The sequence below is a fragment of the Bos grunniens genome, chromosome 16 (genome assembly GCF_055505025.1).
Source record: "Bos grunniens cultivar Pamir isolate PY7600 chromosome 16, Bosgru_T2T1.0, whole genome shotgun sequence".
NCBI classification, from domain to species: Eukaryota; Metazoa; Chordata; class Mammalia; order Artiodactyla; family Bovidae; genus Bos; species Bos grunniens.
The window spans coordinates 73039242-73062293 of record NC_141180.1 but is presented as its reverse complement, the minus strand read 5'-3'; the positions used below and the strand labels follow the sequence as shown (position 1 = coordinate 73062293).

General features: G+C 42.7%; 1 protein-coding gene across 1 annotated transcript; it reads left to right on the top strand.

The window, feature by feature from the left end:
* The first annotated feature begins 1473 nt into the window (after positions 1-1473).
* Positions 1474-22722, top strand: LOC147356995 (uncharacterized). The gene is made up of 12 exons (XM_086342937.1): positions 1474-1612; positions 3666-3727; positions 4184-4205; positions 5863-5933; positions 6390-6414; positions 8537-8607; positions 9068-9092; positions 12210-12277; positions 12738-12762; positions 17064-17111; positions 21976-22061; positions 22477-22722. The coding sequence occupies exons 1-12, from the start codon at positions 1474-1476 to the stop codon at positions 22561-22563; spliced, it is 729 nt and encodes a 242-aa protein (XP_086199063.1). The 3' UTR covers positions 22564-22722.
* The last annotated feature ends 330 nt before the right edge of the window (positions 22723-23052 follow it).

Sequence of the window (23052 nt, the reverse complement as noted above, 5' to 3'; positions counted from 1 at the left end):
TGTTCAGGCTGCTCAAATCAGTGCTCTGATCAGCTGTAAGACTTTGAGCATCAGAGACTTAATTAAAACACCAAAGCCCAGCACAGATGACCACCTTCCCAGTTAACTCAGATTAACTCCTCATCTAGACTTGGTCAATGGAAGCAAAGTTAATTCTTGGTAGAGCCATCATGTAGCTTTTGGTTTAGAAAATTCTGAGCTCTGAGCTAACTTGGATGCCAAAGAGACTACTGGTCAGCTCAGCAAGATGACATTGAAAAGGCTGTTGTGACATGGTTGCCCATGTGAAGAATCTGGAGGATGGACAGAATTGAAATCCTATGGTCCTTCTGAGGAGCTTTGCCTCAGAAGAAACTTGTATTTTTGGATCAGAAATGGAAATATAGAGACAAATTGTGGAAGGAGGATTTGAGTTCTTTTTTAGGATGAGTCATCTTCTCCAGGGCATCCAGCTCTCAACTGCAGAAAGCTAGGGCCAGGAGAATTTGAGAGGGGGGTTGCATTCACCATTGTGTGCTCTTGGAAAGTCACTTGATCTCTCTAAATTTCAATACCTTCTACTGTAATATATGGTTACAGCCCCCACTTTGTCTCCCCCATCCTCCCCAACAAGGCTGGATATCAGAGGAGGTGATAATAGATACTCTCCATAAACTGTAAAGCTTTGTTTCTGTGACAAAGGTGGAGTAAGCTTCCATCTCCACTTACTTGGAATCATCAAAATACCCTCTGTGCTTTCAACCGCTACTAAAGGTCCACCTTTTTCTTGACATCACTCAAGACTGAACTCTTACAGAGCATTTATGAAGCTTTTCTATTTATTCATTTGACTGCTTTGGGTCTTAATTGTGGTACATGGGATCTTCGTTGCACCATGTAGATCTTTCATTGCAGTGCACTGACTCTAGTTGTGCTACCTGGGCTCAGTAGTTGCACCATATGGGCTTACCTGCTCTGAGGCATGTAGGATCTTACTCCCGCGACCAGAAATCAAACACCTATTCCCTGCATTTCAAGGCAGATTCTTAAACACTTGACTTCCAGGTAAATCCCTCCTTCATTTCTCTAACATTTTACCTATATTTAATCATTCTTTGCCTCATAATACTAAAAATAGGCCATATTACATTTCTCCAACTCAGTACAGGAAACTGAGGCAAAGAGAAATCCAAATAACTTTCCAAGTACCTGCTTCTCCTAAATAGGATCTGAATCCAGTCCATCAGGTGTGGTCACCATGCTCTGCTGAGCTTCTAGGTCTCAGCTAAACAGACATATTTGTAAACACAGCCAGTATGTTGGGTGCTTTCAGTGCACATCAAACTGCAGATCTTCCGAAGTCCACTTGGGATTCAGGAGGCCCTGCTAGGCATCTGGTGATGAAGGTGACCAGAGGACTGAATTGTGGATCAATTATTATTAGTTTCTATGTGTTCTTCTGTTGGCAAGACATCAACTACTCTTACCATTATAATGCCTTTCCCAGGATGTTTTGTCTGGAAGACCAAAAAAGACATTCCTCAGAGTTCAAGAACATTAAAGACCAGCTGGGTCAAGAGAGTTCGTTGTTGGCCACACAGTAGGATGCACCCTATAACTGACCCAGTTGAAGGTACTGTGGAAATTTTCTAAGTTCACTCATAAATAAATATTGTAGTATGTTCAGTGTCTCATATTTAAGAAAAAAATGGAAATATTAAGCAATGTTCTTCTTTTGTTTCATGTGTTCAAATTGAAACTATGTCAGTTGGTACTGTTTTAAGTATGGAAGGAAACATGCATTTAAAATTCAACATTTGATTCATGTTTAAGACTGAAGATGATCTCTAGCTATGCTTTGGACATTAGCTAATTTTTTAACATTAGCTGTGATATGTTCCTCCCTGAAGCTATGTTTCATGATTTCTTTTTTTTTTTCTAATTTTATTTTATTTTTAAACTTTGCATAATTGTATTAGTTTTGCCAAATATCAAAATGAATCCGCCACAGGTATACATGTGTTCCCCATCCTGAACCCTCCTCCCTCCTCCCTCCCCATACCATCCCTCTGGGTCATCCCAGTGCACTAGCCCCAAGCATCCAGTATCATGCATTGAATAGCCATGATTTCTTTAAATTATTAGACTTTATTTGGAACAGGATTACATTGACAAAAAAGTTGTACAGAAAATACTGAAAATTCTTATATCCTATCACTCCAGTTTCAATTATCATATGTTACTCACAGATACCATGTGTGTAGTACATTTATTGAAATTCATGGGATAATAAATTTTTAGTAATTAAAAGTCCATAGTTCACCTAAGATTCACACTTTGTATTGTTATATTCAATGATATGTTAAATATGCACAATATTATTTATCACCATTATGGAACCATACAGAAATCTGTACATTAGTGTTCATAGGGTATTCTTAGTAGTCAAATGGTAGAAGCAACCCAACAACCATCATGTGATGAATGGGTAAATGAAATATGACATATACTCAGAATGGAATACTGTTCATCTATAAAAATGAATTAAAAAATAAAATTAAAAAAAAAGTAAAAAAAAGAAAAGAAAAAACCAAAAAGAAAAAAAAATGAATTAAGGATTGAAATATGTTACAAAATGGATGGACCAAATAATACAAAAATTTATTATGGCTATTGAAATAATACTGGCACAGAAAGACAAATATTGTATGATTCCACTGGTTTAGGGTACACAGAATAGGCAAACACACGGAAACTGGAAATACAAATTACCAAGGCCAGGAGGTAAGAGGGAAGGTGGATTATGACTTCATGAGTACAGAGGTTATACTCAATCTGATGAAAAAGATTTAGATGTAGATGATTTTGATAGGTATGCAGCATTGCAAAAGTAGAAAATGCTATGGAACTTTTTAATTCTTAAAAATTATGAAAAGAATAAATAGAATGTATATATTTTTAAATATAAATTTATTTATTTTAATTGGAGGTTAACTTTGATCACAATGCTCAATTGCTAAGTCGTGTCTGACTGTTTGTGAGCCCATGGACAGCAGCACACCAGGCTCCCCGCCCTTCACTATCTCCCAGAGTTTGTTCAAATTCATGTCCACTGAGTCGATGATGCCATTCAACCATCTCATTCTTTGTGCCTCCACCCCCTTTTCCTCTGCCCACAATCTTTCCCAGCATCAGAAGCTTTTCCAGTGAGTCTACTCTTCACATCAGGTTGTCAAAGTATTGAAGCTTTAGCATCAGTCCTTCCAATTAATATTCAGGGTTGATTTCCTTTAGAATTGACTAATTTGAACTCCTTGCTATCAAGAGTCTCTTCAGCACCACTGTTATAAAACATCAATTCTTTGGCACTCAGCCTTCTTGATGGTCCAAGTCTCACAACTGTACATAACTACTGGAACATAGTGATTTTTAGTGCTTACCTTTGTCAGACTAACAATTTCAAGTTGATCAGGTTCCCCTTAGCTAGAAAGCTAAAGGCTCTTTGTCTCATTTCTGAAACATTCATCTCTTCAGCCTTCCTCTACCTACCGGGAAGGTTGTCCAACAGATCTCAACCCACACTTATTGACCACCCACATCCGTACACTGCTCCCACGTGTCCACATTAGCACGGTCTCTCCAATCAGCATCACAGGTGTCCTGACTACCCCTCTACGTCCTCCTAGAGCTCCCTGAGGATGAGCTGTCCACCTCAGATTTGGAGGAAGAGGCCCTGCCCACCGGTGCGGTAAGTGCCCCAATCTATCTGAGGTGAAAGCATTGCTTCATGGCTTTACTTTTCAGTTGAGTTCAGATAAGAGTTCACAATATTCAAGACAGCTCATACAAAGTTTTTAATTCAGGGGATGAATGTTGAGTCTTCAAGCAGAAAGCTTATACAAAAGGACATTATTTAAAATGACAACATCAATTAGAAACTGTGGTTGGGAGCACATGTCTCAGCTGAAAGCTTTCCCTCTTGAAATAAAATTTTTGTAACTGCTAGTCAAAATGGGCTTGAGAGATATTTCAGGGAAAGCATGAACCTTTCCCACAGGCATCCTCTCTGTTTTGTTTTTGGGCCATGGACTCAACAACACTTTCCCATTTGGTTTTTTGAGGACAAAAAAGAGAACAAAAGCCCTGTATGCATAGTACACAAGATGCTGACACCCTCACACTGTTTTCTTCTCTTTAATTACAGGTGAAAGAAACCAACAAAAATGGTAAATATTCAGGAATCATCCCTCTGCTGAGAAACAGTCTACATGATGGAGGCAGGGGTCTCTTGCGGGTTGTGGTTGGAGAGGCACCCTGATCCTGGGTCCCTAAAGGGGCAGAGGGGTGGGACTGCAGAGAAGAGACTGATCTCCCAGGATGAACAACAACTGTGTTCAATGGTCCTTGGAAACCACTACATCATTTAGATGCTTTGGGTTTGTGTGAATCAGGGTTGTAGTGCCTTGTGTGAGCCCATGTGATGTGGTTTTGAATCTCCGTATGTGTGTGTGTGTGTGTATGTGTGTCTCCTCAGAAATGTTTTCCTCTTACACAGCACAAGTCAAGTGTGAACTTTGTAAATACCTCTCATCACCACTACACACTGCCTATACATTATGTGATTCTTTCCTCAGCTCAGCCATTCCTCAAGTTTGGTTAATGTTCATTTTCCTCAGATGAAGATGGTGCTGAGAAAAATGGCCTTAGCTCTTGACCTCCTAATTGGAAAAGCCAAACTGAAAACATAGGGATGGTCCCAGTGTGTCTGCACTGCACCTCTGACCTGCACTGATCACTCAGTCATGGGATGCTCTGTCATGGAGCAAGGGGGTCCCTGCATCTGTGTCCATGCCTGCAAGTACTAGCAGCTCCAGAGGTTCAGACCATGGCCATCCTTATAAGGTAGCCTCAGTGGTCACACAATCCAGGGGCAAACATAGATGGGCTAACGACCAACTTTGGCAGAGTTATCACTCTGAAAGACACCTCAGGACTTGCATCCTCCCAGTCAACTCACAAATTCTGAAAGTTGTGTGGCCGACACTGTAGGCCAAATATGTTGGTGCTACTGTTATTGCTTAAACAAGGATAAAGCAGATAATGACCAGGGAGATACTTCATTGTACATTATCATAAGCCTTACATTGATAAACCCTGTAGCACACACTCAAGGGAAGATGTCAAATAGATCACAAAGTGGTACTTGATAGTTAGCCTAGTGACCATGACTCTATTTGTAAATCTCCTGCACAACTGGGTCATAGACATCTTTCACCCATGCTTCTTATCCACAATGAACTGTCCCACAAATTGTCTGACATCTGTGAGTGTGACAGCCACTGACTCAGCGGACATACAAATATTGTTTGGAAAATGAAGACTGGGGAAAAATATCACATGACTGATAGTAGCAATTTGGAATAGTAGGGTTGAATTCAGTCCTCTAACAGAATTTCCTTTCAATCAAGAATAAAGGCTCATAGAAGGCTCATTGGTAAGTTAAATGGCTGTAACTGCAGATCCTGGGGATGCAGTGATCTAGGAAGGACTCCAGAAGACAGGGGTGATTTAGCAGGAGTTGTAAACAGGCAAACGGGTCATGGGTCTCTGTCATTGAAAGAGGGCATGCATTTTAGTGTTTCTTTTGTCCTCATTGGTTAGATTATCTCTAGTTAAATTGCAGAAGCTGTGTTTCATTTCATTCCTGCTCCTCTCCTTTGCTCCCCTTCCTTCAGCAGCTTGACTCAACATCAGCTCAATCCATAGTTACTAACCTCCCTCATGCATGCACTCCATCACACGTCCCAGTCAAATAATAACAAAGGCTGAGTGACTGGTGAGCAGCCTCAGCTGTGTCCTGACAGCTGTGCTCTGTCCCTCTAGCACCCCAGGAGGACCTGGTGGAGGAGCTGCCCCAGGCCTGCGCAGAGGAGCAGCCTCTGAGCATGCTGAAGGTAAGCTCATCTCTCTCTATTGGGGAAAAGACTGCTCCATCACTTCTTTATTTTTATTCAGCTGAATACAGTTATAGTAGTCTGACAATGTAAACTCTCACTGATGTATGCAATTCCTTGGCTGCAGAAATACTGAGGTTAAATCTATTATCAACACAGACATGTTTCAATAGGACATTAAAAATAGACGGCATCAGTTACTACCGTAGGTGCTTTTAGGAAGAGAAATTTTCTCCTCCTTGAAAAGTAATTTTGTAATTATTGGTTAAATTGAAACTGAGACCTCTTAGGTGAAAAAGCCCAGCCTTTTAAAAGGGTGCCTGCCCTGTTTTCCTTTGGGGCCACTGACTTAAAGAATTTTAGTTATCTGAGGATAAATATCAGATGACAGGAGACTTACTGCAGATAATACATGATGCTGAGACCCTCACACTGTTTTCTTCTCTCTAATTGCAGGCACATGGAGTAGTCTATGAACACGGTAAATATTCAGGGATCATCCCTGTGCTGAGGTACAATCTAGAAGGAGGTGGGGCTCTCTTGATGGCTCTAGTTGGAGAGGCGCCCTGATCCTGGGTCCCTAAAGGGGCTGAGGGGTGTGGGTGCAGAGGAGAGACTGATCTCCCAGGATGAACAGTGACTGTGTTCTATGGTCCCTGGAAACAACTACATCATTTAGATGCTGTGGGCTTGTGTGAATCAGGGTTGGGGTTCCGTGTGTGAGCCCACGTGATGTGATTTTGAATCTCTCTGTGTGTGTATGTATGTATGTATGTGTGTATGTCCTCAGAGATGTTTCCCTCTTAGCACAAGTCAAGTGTGAACTTTCTAAACACTTCTCATCACCACTGCACACTGGCTATACATTACATGATTCTTTCCTCAGCTCAGCCATTCCTCAAGTTTGGTTAATGTTCATTTTCCTCAGATGAAGATGGTGCTGGACAAAATGTCCACGTTCTTGACCTCCTAAATAGAAAAACCAAATTGAATATCTAAGTGTGGTCCCAATGTGGTTGCTCTGGACACCTGACCTTCATTTGACACTCAGACCTGGGATCCTCAGTCATGGCACATGGGGATCTCTCCATCTGTGAGCCATGCTGGGAGCTACTGGCAGCTCCAGAGGTCCATATTGTGCCCTTTATTATAAGGGGAGTTCAGTTGTCACTTCCCTGGTGGCTCAGATGGTAAAGAATCTGCCTACAATGTGGGAGACCCAGCTTTGATCCCTGGGTTGGAAAGATCCTCTGGAGAAGGAAATGGAAACCCACTGCAGTACTTTTGCCTGGAAATTCCCATGGAGGGAGGAACGTGGTAGGCCATAGTCTATGAGGTCGCAAAGAGTTGGACATGACTGAGTGACTCCACCTTCACTTTCACTTTTCAGTGGTCACAAAAACCAGGGCAACAAAGTCGTGTCAGACTCTTTGTGACCCCATGGACGGTAGCCTACCAGGCTCCGTGGTCCATGAGATTTTCCACGCAAGAAAACGAGTGGACTGCCATTTCCTTTTCCAGAGGATCTTCCCAACCCAGGGATTGAATCTGGGTCTCCTGCATTGCAGACAGACACTTTACTGTCTGAGCCACTAAGGAAGCCCCAAAGATGGATTAACAGACAATTTTGGCAGAGTCTGTAGTATGAAAGGAACCTTGGGACTTGCATCCTCCTGGTCAAATCACATATTCTGAGAATTATGTGCCCTTATGTAGACAATGTAGGTTATAACTCTTGGTAGTAGTGTCATTGCCTAAAAAAGGAATAAAGAAGATTATCAGGAAGATACTTCATTGTATTGGGTCACATTAAAATAAGCATCACATTCATTAAACCCTGTAGCACACACTCAAGGGAAGGTGTCAAATACATCTCAAAGTGGAACTTGTTAGTTAGCCTAGTGACCATGACTGTTTATGTAAATTTTCCTGCACAGCTGGGTGCAAGATAGTCAGCATTCATCCCATGCTTCCTCTCTATAATGAACTGTCCCAGTAAATGTATGACTTCTGTGAGTGTGGACAGCCACTGACTTGGTGGACATGCAAATATTGTTTGGAAGATGAAGACTGGGAAAGAATATCACATGACTGACAATAGCTTTTTGGATAGGTCGGACTGCATACAGTCCTCTAAAAGAGTTTGCTTTTAATCAAGAAGAAATTCTCATAGAAGACTTGTTAAGTACAATAGCTGTAACTGTGAATGCTGGGGAGGCAGTGATCTAGAAAGAAATGCAAAAGCCAGCGGCAATTTACTAGAAGCTGTAAACAGGCAGGAGGGACATGGGTCTCTGTCATTGAAAACTGGCATGCACTTTAGTGTTTCTTTTGTCCCCATTGGTTAGGTTATCAGTAGTTAAATGCAGAAGCTGTGTTTCATTTCTTTCCTGCTCCTCTCCTTTGCTCTCCTTCATCCAGCAAAGAGGATGATTCAATAGCAGCTCAGTCTATAGGTACTAACCTCCCTCATACATGCACTCCACCCCATGACCCCATCAAAAAAAAAAGCAAATAAAACAGCAAAAACAGAAAAAAAATGCTGAATGATTGGTGAGCAGCCTCACTGTGTCCTGATGTTTACTATGTGTCCATCACTCTAGATCCCCTGGAGGACCCAGTGGTGGAACTTTGCCGGGACTGGGCTAAGGAACAGAGTCTGAGTACCTTGAAGGTAAGCTCCTCTGTCTTTCTCTGGCATAGGAACTGTTGCTTCACTTATTTTTTTTCAGTCAAATACAGTTATAGTAATTTGATAATGTGCATTATCACTGATGTATGCAATTCCTTGGCTGGGGAAATATTGAGGATAAACCTATTATCAGTACATGCCTGATTCAAAAGGACATTAAAAAAAAAAAAAAAAAAAGACATCAGTTACTACTCTAGGCACTTTCCTCAGTAGAAATTTTTCCCCCAAGAAAAGTAATTCTGTAATCATTGGTGAAGTTATACCTGAGAGTGCATATGTGAAGTTCGTCAGGCTTTTCAACAGGGCTCCTCTCTTTTTTGGAGTGGACCATTGAGTTGAAGAGTTTAAGTTTTCTGAGGAAAAAACTCTGATAACAGATGACTTACTGGAGAGAAAACACGATGCTGACACCCTCACACTGTTTTCTTCTCTCTAATCACAGGCATACGGAGCAGTCTGTGAACACGGTAAATATTCAGGAATCATTTCTTTTCTGAGGAACTATAGAGTTGATGAAGGTGGGGCTCCCTTGCTGGCTCTGGTTGGAGAGGCAACCTGATGCTGGATGCCTACAAGAGTTGAGGGCTTGGGGTGCAGAGAAGAGGCTGATCTCCAAGGAAATAGCAATGTCTGTGTTCCATGGTACCTGGAAACAACTACATTCATCATTTAGATGCTGCTAGTTTATTTGAATTAGGGTTGAGAGCCCAGGTGTGGGCCCATGTGGTATGTTTTTGGTGCTTTGTGTGTGTGTGTTTCTTCAGGAGATGTTTCCCTCTTACACAGCACAAGTCAACTGTGAACTTTCTAAACAGTTCTCATCAGCACTGCACACTGATTATACATTACCTGATTCTTTTCCTCAATTCAGCCATTCCTCAAGTTTGGTTAATATTCATTTTGTTCAGATGAAGATGGTGCTGAGAAAAATAGCCTTTGCTCTCGACCTCCTAAGTGGAAAAGCCAAACTGAAAACCTCGGGGTGGTCCCAGTGTGACTGCTCTGGACCCCTGACCTGCACTTATCACTCTCATGGGATCCTCAGTCATGGAGCAAGGGAGTCCCTGCACCTATGTACATGCCTGGAGGTACTAGCAGCTCCAGAGGTCCAGACCATGTCCACCATTATAAGGTGGGCTCAGTGGTCACCGAACCCAGAGCAACCAAATTTACATGAACTGCTAACTTTGGCACAGTCATTAGTGGAAAGGCACCTCGGAATTCACATCCTCCTGGTCAACTCACAGTTTCTGAGAGTTGTGTGGCCTTGTGTAGACAGTGTATGCCATATCGGTTGGTTCTAGTGTCCTTGCTTAATCAAGCAATAAAGCAGATTATCCTCAGGGAGATATTACACTGTACTGGGTGAATTTAAAATAAGCCTTACATTGATTGAACCCTGTAGCACACACTCAAGGGAAGGTGTCAAATACATCTCACAGTGGAACTTGTTAGTTAGCCTAGTGACCATGACTGTTTATGTAAATTTTCCTGCACAGCTGGGTGCGAGATAGTCAGCATTGATCCCATGCTTCCTCTCTATAATGAACTGTCCCACTAAATGTATGACTTCTGTGTGTGTGGACAGCCACAGACTCGGTGGACATGCAAATATTGTTTGGAAGATGAAGACTGGGAAAGAATATCACATGACTGACAATAGCTATTTGGATAGGTTAGATTGAATACAGTCCTCTAACAGAGTATGCTTTTTTATTATTTTTTTAATTGTATTTAATTTTTAAACTTTACATAATTGTATTAGTTTTGCCAAATATCAAAATGAATCTGCCACAGGTATACATGTGTTCCCCATCCTGAACCCTCCTCCCTCCTCCCTCCCCATACCATCCCTCTGGGTCGTCTCAGTGCACTAGCCCCAAGCGTCCAGTATCGTGCATCGAACCTGGACTGGCATCTCGTTTCATACATGATATTTTACATGTTTCAATGCCATTCTCCCAAATCTTCCCACCCTCTCCCTCTCCCACAGAGTCCATAAGACTGTTCTATACATTACTGTCTCTTTTGCTGTCTCGCATACAGCATTATTGTTACCATCTTTCTAAATTCCATATATATGCGTTAGTATACTGTATTGGTGTTTTTCCTTCTGGCTTACTTCACTCTGTATAATAGGCTCCAGTTTCATCTCTGGAGAACAGTGTGGAGATTCCTTAAAAAACTGGAAATAGAACTGCCTTATGATCCAGCAATCCCACTGCTGGGCATACACACTGAGGAAACCAGAAGGGAAAGAGACACGTGTACCCCAATGTTCATCGCAGCACTGTTTATAATAGCCAGGACATGGAAGCAACCTAGATGTCCATCAGCAGATGAATGGATAAGAAAGCAGTGGTACATATACACAATGGAGTATTACTCAGCCATTAAAAAGAATACATTTGAATCAGAGTTTGCTTTTAATCAAAAACTAATTCTCATACAAGACTTGTTAAGTACAGTAGCTGTAACTGTGAATCCTGGGGAGGCAGTGATCTAGGAAGAAATCCAGAAGACACGTGTGGTTTACCAGAAGCTCTAAAGAAGCATGAGCGCTGTGGGTCTCTGTCACTTAATTCTGGAATGCAGTTTAGTGTTCTTTAATCCCCATTGTGTAGGTTATCACTAGTTAAAATGCAGAACTGTGTTTTATTTCTTTCCTGCTTCTTTCCTTTGCTCTCTCTCATCCAACAAAGAGAATGATTCAACAGCAACTCAGTCCATAGTTGCTAATCTCCCTCATGTATACACTCCACACCATGTTCTCATCAAAAACAACAACAAAAAACAAAAACGCTGAGTGATTCTTGAGCAGCCTCACTGGTGTCCTGACAGCTACTCTGTGTCCCTCTAGCTCCCTAGGAAGATCAGTGAGGTGGAGAAACCGTGCTTTTTATTATAATCAACTGTCCTACTAAACATATAGCCCCTGTGAGTATAGACAGCCACTGACTCAGTGGACATGTACACAGTGTATATAAACAAATATTGACAGAAAAGTATGATATTATTCATAGCATAAATGGTAGGATTCAGTGTTTTCAAATCTTGTATATTTGATTTTCTTTAAGACAAGTGATTAGTGAATTAATAGAATGGCCCAGGATTAAATTCAGTCCTCTAACAGTTTACTTTTAATCAAGTACAAAGTCTCATAGGAAACATGATGAACAGAGTAGCAGCAACTGTGGATCTCGGAGGAAGAGTGATCTGGGAAAAATCAAGAGACTGTGGCAATTTAGCAGGAGCTCAAAATGAGCAGGAGGAGTCGTGGGTCTCTTTCAGTGAACAGTACATGCATTTTAGAGTTTTTCTTTTTATAGATTGATATTTCCTTTTGATTAGGTTCCTCTTAGCTAGAGGGCAAAGATCTGTTTTCATTTCCTTCCTCTTCTCCTTTGCTTTCCTTCCTCCTCCAAAGAGGATGAATGAACATAAGTTCAGCCCATGCTTACTAACCACCCATATCCATACACACCACCCCATGTTCACACAAAGGAAAAAACACTGTTTTTTTTTTTTTCCTAATTCCTTTGCAGCCTCACCACTCTTCTAACAGCTACTCTGTATCCCTCTAGATTTCACTAAGGACCTGACAGTCAACCCAGCTTGTGACAGGACAGAAGAGATTCCATGTGACTCCAAGGCAAGTTTTTCTTTTTATCCTGGTCTGAGATAGAAGTATTGTTTCATTTCTCTTTCAGTAGAATAAACTTATGACTCTTTGAGTGTGTTCATTTTAGATAGAAACAATTCCCTTGGTTGGGATAATGTTGAGTGAGAGTCTTATTACCAACTTATGATGCCTCAGTCCACAAGTTATTAAAATTGTTAGCATCCATTACACCCTGTACAGAGTTCTCTCTCCTATAGTATGTTTTCCTCTAAGAAAGGAATTCTGTAATTTCCAACCCAAGTGGACTTGGAAGTTTCATCCTCCAGGCAAAGGTCTTGCCTTGCATCCTGAGTATGTGTGCTCTGATCTTGCTGGGTTCCCTGGACTCCACCACTGTTCCTCATCAGGCTTTCCACTATCACCTAATGAACCAAAGACTGTGCATCTGTGTGATCTTACCCTCATAGTGTCTTCTCTTCTGTACTTGCAGGTGGCCCTTTCAGCATGTGCAAGTGGTACGTATTCTACAATCATTCAGTTGGAGAGATAAAGCTTTGTATATGAGAATGTTAGGACTTTCTCACTGGTTTTAGTGTAGAGGGAAACTGATTCCAAATTCCTGCTGGGAATGAATACGGGGGCCCTGGTGATATAAAGTAGTTTTCAAGTAAAATAATGTGGCTGATTATTGTAGTTCCAGGAAGAAACTGTACTATGGTTAATAATGTAGGTTTGTGTCCATGGAACTGGGTATGTCCCTAATCGTAATGAATAGTGTGATTCTTCTTGTGTGTGTGCATTTTTTGTGTTGTGTTTTTCCCAATTTTTGTCACCCTAAATATCACTGTCAACTCTCCACCCCCAAAATTCCCATCACCATTGCACCATGAATGAGGATGTATATACACATTCATTGTATGCTTTGATTTTATGCCAAGCGTACATCCTTTAACCTGGAAAACAAATCCCATTACTTTCCATGAAAATATTTTCAAGATTCTTTTTAACTTTTATTATTATTTTTTTTTATTGTCTGTACTGGGCCTTCATTGCTACGCAGGCTAGTCTCTACTTGTGGAAAGCAAGGACAACTCCCTAGTTGTCGTGAGTAGGCTTCTCACTTTGGCGGCTGCTTTTGTTGCAGAGCATGGGTCCTAGGGCTCTCTGACTTCCTCATGTTTGGCATGTGGGCTCAGTAGTTGTGGCTCCTGGGCCCTAGGGCACAGGCAGTAGTTGTGGCACATGGGACTAGTTGCTCTGGGACATGTGGAATCTTTCCAGTCCAGGGATCCAGTCCATATCTCCCACATTGGCAAGTATATTCTTTTTTTTTTTTTTTTATGCTTTAATAAAAAAGTTTTTATTTTCAGTAAATTATTTTCAACATGTGTACCTTTTCTTTTTTTTTTTTTTTCTTTAGTTTTATTTATTTATCTACTTTACAATACTGAGCCACCAGGGAGGCCCTACAGGATTCTTTTGAACAAAACTGTTTCAGAACCTCCCTTACTGGGTCAATTACACCTTTGCTGCTGCTGCTGCTAAGTCGCGTCAGTTGGGTCAGACTCTGTGCAACCCCATAGACGGCAGCCCACCAGGCTCCTCCGTCCCTGGGATTCTCCAGGCAAGAATACTGGAGTGGGTTGCCATTTCCTTCTCCAGTGCATGAAGGTGAAAAGTGAAAGTGAAGTCGCTCAGTTATGTCTGCCTCTTCGCCACCCCATGGACTGTAGCCTAACAGGCTCCTCTGTCACTGGGATTTCCCAGGCAAGAGTATTGGAGTGGGGTGCCATTGTAAATATTGTCTCCTAGTAGGTCTTATGGTATTTTGATTGGTCATGATTAATCACTCTGCCACTTCCCTCATTCACACTCTTTCCTATTAGAGCCTCCAAATGAATCTTCCCCCCTCACCCAAGGCACCTAGTACTGGGGAGGCTCCTTCCTTCTTCAGGGAGCCCCTGGTGGTACCTGCAGGCCACACCCAGTTCTAGAGGAATCTAAGAAAGAAGACCCTCTAGGAATAGATGAAGGAAATTCAGTACAGTTTTGCCTCTTAAGCTTTGAAATGTTCAGTCTGTCCTGTTAATTCCATGTTGTTCAGTACATCTCTAGAACTTTTCCATCTTGCAACTAAAACTTTATAGTCATTGAACAGACATTCCCTGTATCAACCTCTTCCCAGCTCTTGGAACTACCCTTTACTCTCTGTTTCCCTGAGTTTTCCTTTAGATAACTCAGGTAAATAGAATTGTGCAATATTTGTCTTCCTGTGACTGGCTTATTTCACTCTTACTGACATCCTCATGCTTCATTCATTGCTGCAAATGACAGGATTTCCTTCATCAATAAAGACTGAATCACATTTCAGTGTATATATATACACCACATTTTCTGTAATGATTTATCTGCCTGTGGACACTGGGTAGTTTTTTTAATCTTGGTTGTTGTGTACAATGTGGCAATGGATATGAGATTGTAGATATCTCCTGGACATTCTCATTTTATCTCCTTTGGACATACACTCAAAAGAGTGATTCCTCAATCTTATAATGGTTCTCTTAATAATTTGTTGAGGGACTTCTAAACTTCCATAGTGACTACACCATTTTCCATTTCTACTAACAGGGTACAAATGTTCCACTTCTCTACATCCTTGCCGATACTTGTTATTTTATTTTTATAATACACATCCTGAAAGGTGATATCTTTTCACTTGGTTAGCTCAGTGGGTAAAGAATCTGCCTGCAGTGCAGGAGACCCTGGTTCGATTCCTGGGTCAGGAAGATCTACTGGGGAAGGGATAGGTTACCCACTCCAGCATTCTTGGGCTTTCCTTGTGGCTCAGCTGGTAAACAATCTGCCTGCAATGCAGGAGAGCTGGCTTCAGTCACTGGGTTGGGAAAATCCCCTGGAGAAGGGAAAGGCTAGCCATTCCATTATTCTGACCTGAAGAATTCCATGGATTGTAAAATCCATGGGGTCGTAAAGAGTTGGATACGACTGAGCGGCTGACTTGCGCTTTCCATTTCACTGATACTTAGTGATGTTGACCACTTTTCTTATGTATACTGATCACTTCTATTTCTTCTATGAAGAAATGTCTGCTGCTGCTGCTGCCAAGTCGCGTCAGTTGTGTCCAACTCTATGTGACCCCATAAACGGAAGCCCACTAGGCTCCCCCTTCCCTGGGATTCTCCAAGCAAGAACACTGGAGTGGGTTGCCTTTTCTTCTCCAATGCATGAAAGTGAAAAGTGAAAGGGAAGTCGCTCAGTCGTGTCCGACTCTTAGCGACCCCATGGAATGTAGCCTACCAGGCTCCTCCGTCAATGAGATTTTCCAGGCAAGAGTACTGGAGTGGGTTGCCATTGCCTTCTCCTGAAGAAATGTCTATTGAAGCTTTTTACACATTTTTTAAACTCAGTTGTTTGCCTGCTGTTGTTTTGAAGTTGCAGTTGCTTTTTTATATGTTCTGGATATTGTCCTGTTATTCAGATACAAAGTTTGCAGGTACTTCCTCTCATTCTATAGGTTGCCTTTCTGTTGATTGTTGAGGAAACTATCCTTTCTTCACTTGGTAGTTTTAGAACCTCGGCAAAGATCATTTGGCCACACACATATGAATTTATTCAAGATTCCCTTCATTGGTCTCTCTGCCTATTTTGTTTCTGGTAGAACTCTATTTTGACTGCTGTGGCATTCTAATGTGTTTTGAATTTAGGAGGCCTTAAGGCCCCATTGTTCTTTGCACTCAAGATTGTTTTTTCTCTTTGAATTTCTTTTGAGTTCCATAAGTATTAGAATTGGGGATTCTTTTTTTCATTTCTATAAAAATGACATGAGATTTTGTGAGTTGTTTCAATGTATATGTACATCACTTTTAGTAGAATAAGAAGGTCAGTCTGTGACCTTCTGGTCTATGGTCATATTCCAGTCTATGAATATGTATGTCATCGAAATTACTTGTCTTTTCTTTCTTTCAACAATGTCCTGTGGTTTTCAGTGCACAAATCTTTCACTTCCTAAGGAGCCTTTTCCACTGCCTTGCTTGGGTGCCCTAGAGTCAGGGATGGGAAAGATGGGCTCATGAAGAGAATGAATGTTTCTCCTTCCCCTCTGTACCTACTCTCTGGTTACTTGTAGTACAGGAGTGCTGGGCCATGCCCTTTACCTCTGCCTACAAATGAGCTCCCTATGGGGATTTTTCTTTGAAACTGAGTATTTACCTTTCTATTGGAATGTCCACAAGGAATCTCCCAATGCCTGGCCTGTGTCCTAGAGCCCCAGGTATACCTACATATGAATGATCATATTAGGCCAACAAATCTGCAATAAAGAACAAATGAGGACAGGCAGTTTGTTGCCTTTTCCTTATCTTTGGAGTTCTTAGAGCTGGACTTCCAGTGTAGTAGCCACTAGTCAGATCTGCCTATTTATAATTAACCTATTTCAAACAATACTTAACTTGATATATTAAAAACAAAACAAAAAACCACACAATTACCTGGTCACCCTAGCCATATCTCAAGTATGTCCATAAGTGTTGAAATTTCAGGTTGGTAAGCTTGAATGCAAGCTATATTGGTCCTGTAGAAATGTAAGGTTGAAAGGTGATTCTCTCAGCATCTCTCATGTGAAATATTGCAACTGTGATCACCATCTTGTTGAAGGGCTCTGACTCCACAAAGCACAGGGGAGGTCTGTGAACCTGCAGGGACAACCAGAAAGATGCTGTGTGAGCAAAGTGGAGAAGGAGAAATGGGTGGGTCAACTTGTATAATAACTGTATTATTGTTCATGGTTGTCTTTCTACAGACTGCTTCTTGGAGAGTGTCAGCAGCAGTGATACAGAAGATAATGCAGGTAGGGAACAACTCTCAGGTGGGATTTAGAAGGAGAGGGTTCCTGGACCACTCAGGTTACACCTGCTTCTGTGGAGATGAAGGAAGGTGAATATAAATTCAGGAAGAAGAAGGAAATGTATTAGAACTGTGATTTGTTCTTCATACATTTTAATGATATAATAGAGCTCTGTGTCAATGTACTATATATTGTGCTGTGCTTATAGTCATCTCTCCTTGCTTTTCCATTTAGAAATGGCCTTTCTCACAAGACACCTCTTTCCTTGGCCTTTCACCACCAAATATGAAAGCTTGGTTTCTGGGTAGTATCTGCAGGGTAGTATGGACAGGGACGTTAGCTTCGTGTTTAAATTCTCCTATGATGGCCACATCCTAGTGGGCACAAAAGTCTCATAGTCACTTAACACTGGAGACCAAGTTCTGCAATAAGTGTCAGGTGATGGGTGAAACGTGAACCCTCTCCATCTGCATTTTCAGGACATGTGGCTTCCCCTCATGTTTGTCCTCACTGTTTATTCCTCATATGAAGGGTGCTCTCAGGATTGGATGAGTCAAAGCACACCTGCTCTAGCATCCCTGCCTGGGCTGAGTCTCCTGGAGCTCATCTCAGCACCACACCTCCCCAAGGATGCTGTGCTGAAGGTGCTTCCACGTGAGAGCAGTCCATGTTCAGCTGCCCCTAGAGACCAGCATGGCCACAGATTCTAGAGACTGTGAAGGGGCCACTGGACTTCTTTACACATATTCTCACAGCCCGACTGACCTTGTCTCCAGGGACTGAGCAGACTTGTCAGAGACTCAGAGCAGCAGGACTCGGGGTCACTGATCTTTTTAGAACTCACTATTCCCTCCAGACAAAAGCTCCAGATGGTTTTTATCACCATCTTTGCACACTCCTCAACTCGTTTGTTTATCTTTTTAATTTTTTTTGCATTTGATTTGTTGTATTTTCTTATACATTTTGAGTATGAGCTCCTTATTTGAATATGTTTTGTATTTTTTCTGTGGGTTATCTTTTCATCCTATTGATTATTGAAGAGGCTACACTTTTCCTGTTTTGTGGTCTTAGAAACTTGGTGAATTTTATTTGACCATGTATCCATGAATTTACTTGGGGGTCCTTATTCTGGGCTTTAGGGCTATGCATCTGTTTCTATGTCAATATCATACAGGTTTGATTCCTATATCTTTGTAATGTGCCTTGAAATTAGGAGGGGAAAAACTTTGATCTTTGTTCTCAAGATTATTTTGTCTTTTTACAGTCTTTAATGGTTCCATATATCTTTTTGAATTTTCTTTATCCATTTCTATGAAATTTATGCTAATATTTTGATTGGTGTTGCAATGAATTTTTATCTAGCTTTGGGTAGCATAGAAATGTCAGCAGTACTAAGTCTTCAGTCTATGAGCATGATATGTCATTTCAATTCCTTGTGCCTGGTTTAATTCTTTCAGTATGGTTCGTGGTTTTCAGTGTGCAGGTTGTTTGCTTTCTAAAGGTACTTTTTCCTTGACCTCTCTGGACCTTTCAGAGTCAGTGGTTGGAAGGATGATCTCATGAAGAGACAGTGTCCCTCTTTATCTTCTGCACATGTTCTCTGATTATGTTCAGCATAGGTGCCCTGGGCCCTGTGCCCATACTCTTCCCCTCAAAAGGAGCACCTGCTGGGAATTCCTCTAAGATCTGGGTGTTGACATTGTTTCAGTGTCCCAAAGGCTCATGAGTACCTGGAATGTGTGCATGAGCCCAGGAGAAACACATAAATGAATCACCAAATCAGGCCAGCCAAATACCCTGCAGAAGCTGTTGGGCTACACTTCACAGGCCTGCAAGCCCTGTACTGCCTAGATTTGAGGCCAAAGAAAGGTCCCAGAGTTTACAGAGATATCAAAGTTTTAATAGATGGAATGTCTTATATATCTGAAGTAAAAGGGTCCTGGAGAGACACCTACTGTGGACAGCAGGTGACAGGCAGAACACAGAAGCTGCAATATTCTTCACTCTGGGGGGATGGGGAATCTACCAGTTACAGGGGGAATTAACAGCAGATTGGCTCATTAGTTACACTGGTGACCATGGAAACCAGTAGAGGGCCACATCCCTCTCTTACCCCCTCAGGCTAAATACTTTCATAGGCCAGAGATCTTTTCTCTGTTAATCTACAGGAAAACAGCTATCTTGAAAAGGGCAGAAAATGCAGAGGGAATAACCAAGAGAAAGGTGGTAACATTCTATATATATTCATTTGTTCAGTCACTCAGTTGTGTCCGACTCTTTGTGATCCAATGAACTATATCCCCCGAGCTTCTCTGTTCCTGGTATTCTCCAGCTAAGAATATTGAAGTGGTTTCCATTTCCTCTGCCAAAGCATCATCCCAACCCAGGGATTGAACCCATGTCCCCTGCATTGGTAGGCAGATTCTTTACCACTGAGCCACCTGGGAAGCCCTACGCCCTCCCTTTTACCACAGTGCCCTGGTATTCCATAAACTGTTCTGCCACAATCTATCAGAAGTGTTAGAACCATTGGAGCTGATCTTAAGATTCATTCAATCTTGCCTGGTGGCTCAGACAGTAAAGAATTCGCCTGCAATGCAGCAGACCTGGGTTAGAACCCTGAGTCAGGAAGATCCCCTGAAGAAGGAAATAACTACCCATTCCAGTATTCTTGCCTGGAGAATTCCAGGACAGAGGGGCCTGGTGGGCTACACTTTATGGGGTCACAAATTGTCCAACACAACTGAGTGATTAAGCACACACATATATAAACATATATAGAGGATATTGTGAATTACAGTGTGGTAGCCACTAGCCAGATGTAACTGTTATAGTTTGTTTAAAGGCATGTTTTAAATGGTCAAAAATACTTGCAATTTCAGATAGGTTAGCATGAAGGTGAGAGCTCTAATGGGCCTATAGAAGTGAAAGTTTGAAAATTGACTCTTTCAGCATCCCTGTCTTTAGGTTTGTAACTGGATCAGTGTCTTATTGAAGGGCTCTGACTGCACAGAGAACAGATGACTGCCATCTGCTATCCACAGTGGGGTGTCTCTTCATGACCCTGGGAAAAAGGTCAAGGTGATGCTGTAAGAGCCAGCAGGGCCTCAATTGGAGCAGAAGTGGGTGGGTCATTCATTCTGATCACCTTGTTGCTCCTGGTTGTGTTCCTATGGAATGTGTTGTGGAGAGCATTTGGTGTGGTGGTGAGGAAGGGGACACTGGCAGGAAACAACATTCAAATAGGACCTGACAGGAGAGGGCTCCTGAAAACATAGGGTTAAACCCTCTGCTTGCAGGCTAAGGAAGGTTAACATGAAATTAGAAAGAAGGAAATGTGTGTAGAGTTGTGAATTACTCTTTTCATATTTTAATGATATGATAGAGAAATTGTGTCCTGGACTTGCATTGTGCTGTGTTTATAATCACCTTTTCTTGCTTTGCTCTTCAAAGATTATTTTTCCTGTAAGAGCTGCTCTCTCCTGCTTTTGTCACTGACTAGTATGAAAACCAGGTCTCTGGTCAGCACATCTCGAGTATTGCGCATTGCAGACTCTGTTTTCTACTGTATGCTGAACTGTGATGGCCATATCCTATGGGCTCAAAACTCTCATTGCCACTTGACACTAGAGACCACATCCCTGTAGTGCATGTGAGGTGGTGATTGAGGCGTGAACTCTCTCCTCCTGCACTTTCAGGACTTGTGACTTCCTCTCATGTTTCTCCTCACTGTTAATCCCTCAAGTAGAGGGCACTCCCAGGGGTGGATGAGTCACAGCACATAGGCTCTGAGTCCCTGCCTGGGCTCAGTCTCCTGAAGCTCATCTCAGCCTCTGCACCATCCAAGTCTGATGTCCTGAAGGTGCTTCCATGTGAGAGGTCCATGTCCAGCTGCTCCTACCTCCATGGCTTCAGATTGTACATTCTGTGAAGAGTCCACTGGGCTTCTTCACACACTTGCTTTCACAGCCCTGCTGACCTGGTCTTCTGGGATTGAGCAGTCCCAGGGCAGCAGGTCCTGGGGTCACTTCTACTCTCAGAACCCACTGCTGCTTCCAGACAGTCCTGCCCCTTCTCCCCAACCCGAGGCCTGCCCCATCCTCTGTCCTTTCCTTACACCTTCCCAGGTCTCATCCCTCCAGTTTTCCAAGTCTTAGTGCAAACCAGGAAGCTACCAGATGTTTATCGAGGACTCTTGTCACATCATTCTGGCTAAATGGAATTGGAAGTGTTTGCCTCTGTCCTAAGGGTCTGTAAAACTTAAGGTGTTGCTGTGAGCATTAAGTATCCCCCAGGTAACTCAGATCACCAAAGGCAACAGGAGAGTCTCTGTTATGTGAAATTTTGTCCTTCCCTCCCCCAGGGCTCAAAACACTCTCAGGTCCATGCCCAGTCCTCCCTGGCAGGGATGGATTATTTAATTAAATAATGGGCTGATAGAAGACAGTGGCCATACACCCATGGTCCTTCTTCCAATGTTCCCATGTTGGAGAACTCTAGGGTTGATGGAGTTTCAAGGAGCAAGGAAAGGAACAGTGATAAGAGGAGAGAAATGAGGAAGGAAGTAGAGGAGAAACAGGGGGAGAAGGAGGGAAGTGAGGTCATGGGCAGAGATGCATGGAGACAGTGACCGCCTGGAGGAGGAACAGGTTGACATGGCCTCATTCCTGTTCGCATGTAGACAAGTTGAGAGTGGTGACAGGAAGCTGCAGTTCAGAGACCCACTTTTTCACTGAAGAGGTGAAACACTGAAGCCCTGGGTTTTCCCTGGAGAAAAGGCACCAGGGGTCCCAGGGTCAGGCTCTGAGGGGCACCAGGGTCCTCCAGTCACATCCTGACTCTAAGTCTCTCCTTTGCTTTCCCACAGACTCTCCACATGACTACTACCCTCAGACATCAGAAAAATGCATGGAAGATAATAAAGATTCAGAGATAGAGAGCAAGAATACAGAGGTAATTTCTTCCTTCTTTCATATTTTTAAGTTTTCTCTTTTTCTGATCCACAGACTCTTCCTTGTAACCCTTCCCCATCTCCACTTTCCGTCTTTTCATGATTATCCTCCTGGAGCACCTGGTTTCTTATAGGCACGGGGGATCCTGGGAGCTTATATAAAACCTGTGAATCTGTCTTCAGCTCTCTTCCCCTACTCTCATAGCATTGCCCCAGCTCCTGACCTCATGTCTGCACCCTTCAACCTGGTTTTGTCACTATGACTGGCCTGAGAAGGAGTGGAGGCTGGAGTTAGTATGTCTGGATCCATGCAGTTGAAGTGCCTGCATGAAGTCTGCCCTGCCCTGGGTTACCCCGTATAGTTGCTTTCCTGCCCTGAAAGAGCTTGGACCTGCCTGACTGATCTCTTTCTTTCAGATTTCAGAAAACTCTTTGCTTGTTTGCTGGAGGAATGTTTTGGGGGGTATCAAAGATAATAAAGAAGACCAAGAAAAGCAAGAATGAATGTGGGACCTGGGTGAAAAGGTGAGGCAGAGAAGGGCACATGTCTGCATCATGTCCTCAACTCACTTGGTGGGGCTTCAGAATCACCAGCAAAAACACTGGGGTCTGTTGCTGAGTGTGACCACAAAAGTGGAGACAAGAGGGTGGTAACAGTCCGTCCATGCAGACGAGAGGAAGATGCCCTGAGCACGTCTCCCCAGGGTACAGGTCCTGTCCCCAGATGTCCCTGAGGTTTCTGGGCTGGCTCCTCCGGCAGCTGTTACATTTGCAGGGAGGCTGGGGGGCACTGTGGGGCCACTGTGTGCCTGAGTCAAGGAGCCGCTGTTTTCTTTGAAGATCCCCACTGGAGGCTTCCTCATCTCCCTCTGCAGGACCCAGCTCTGCCCACCCAACCCCCCAAAGGCAGCAGGGGGTACCCCTAGTTCATCACCAGCTGCAGAGAGAGGTTGGGGAGGCCCCACGCTCCCCAGTCCTGGGCTCCTAGGAACA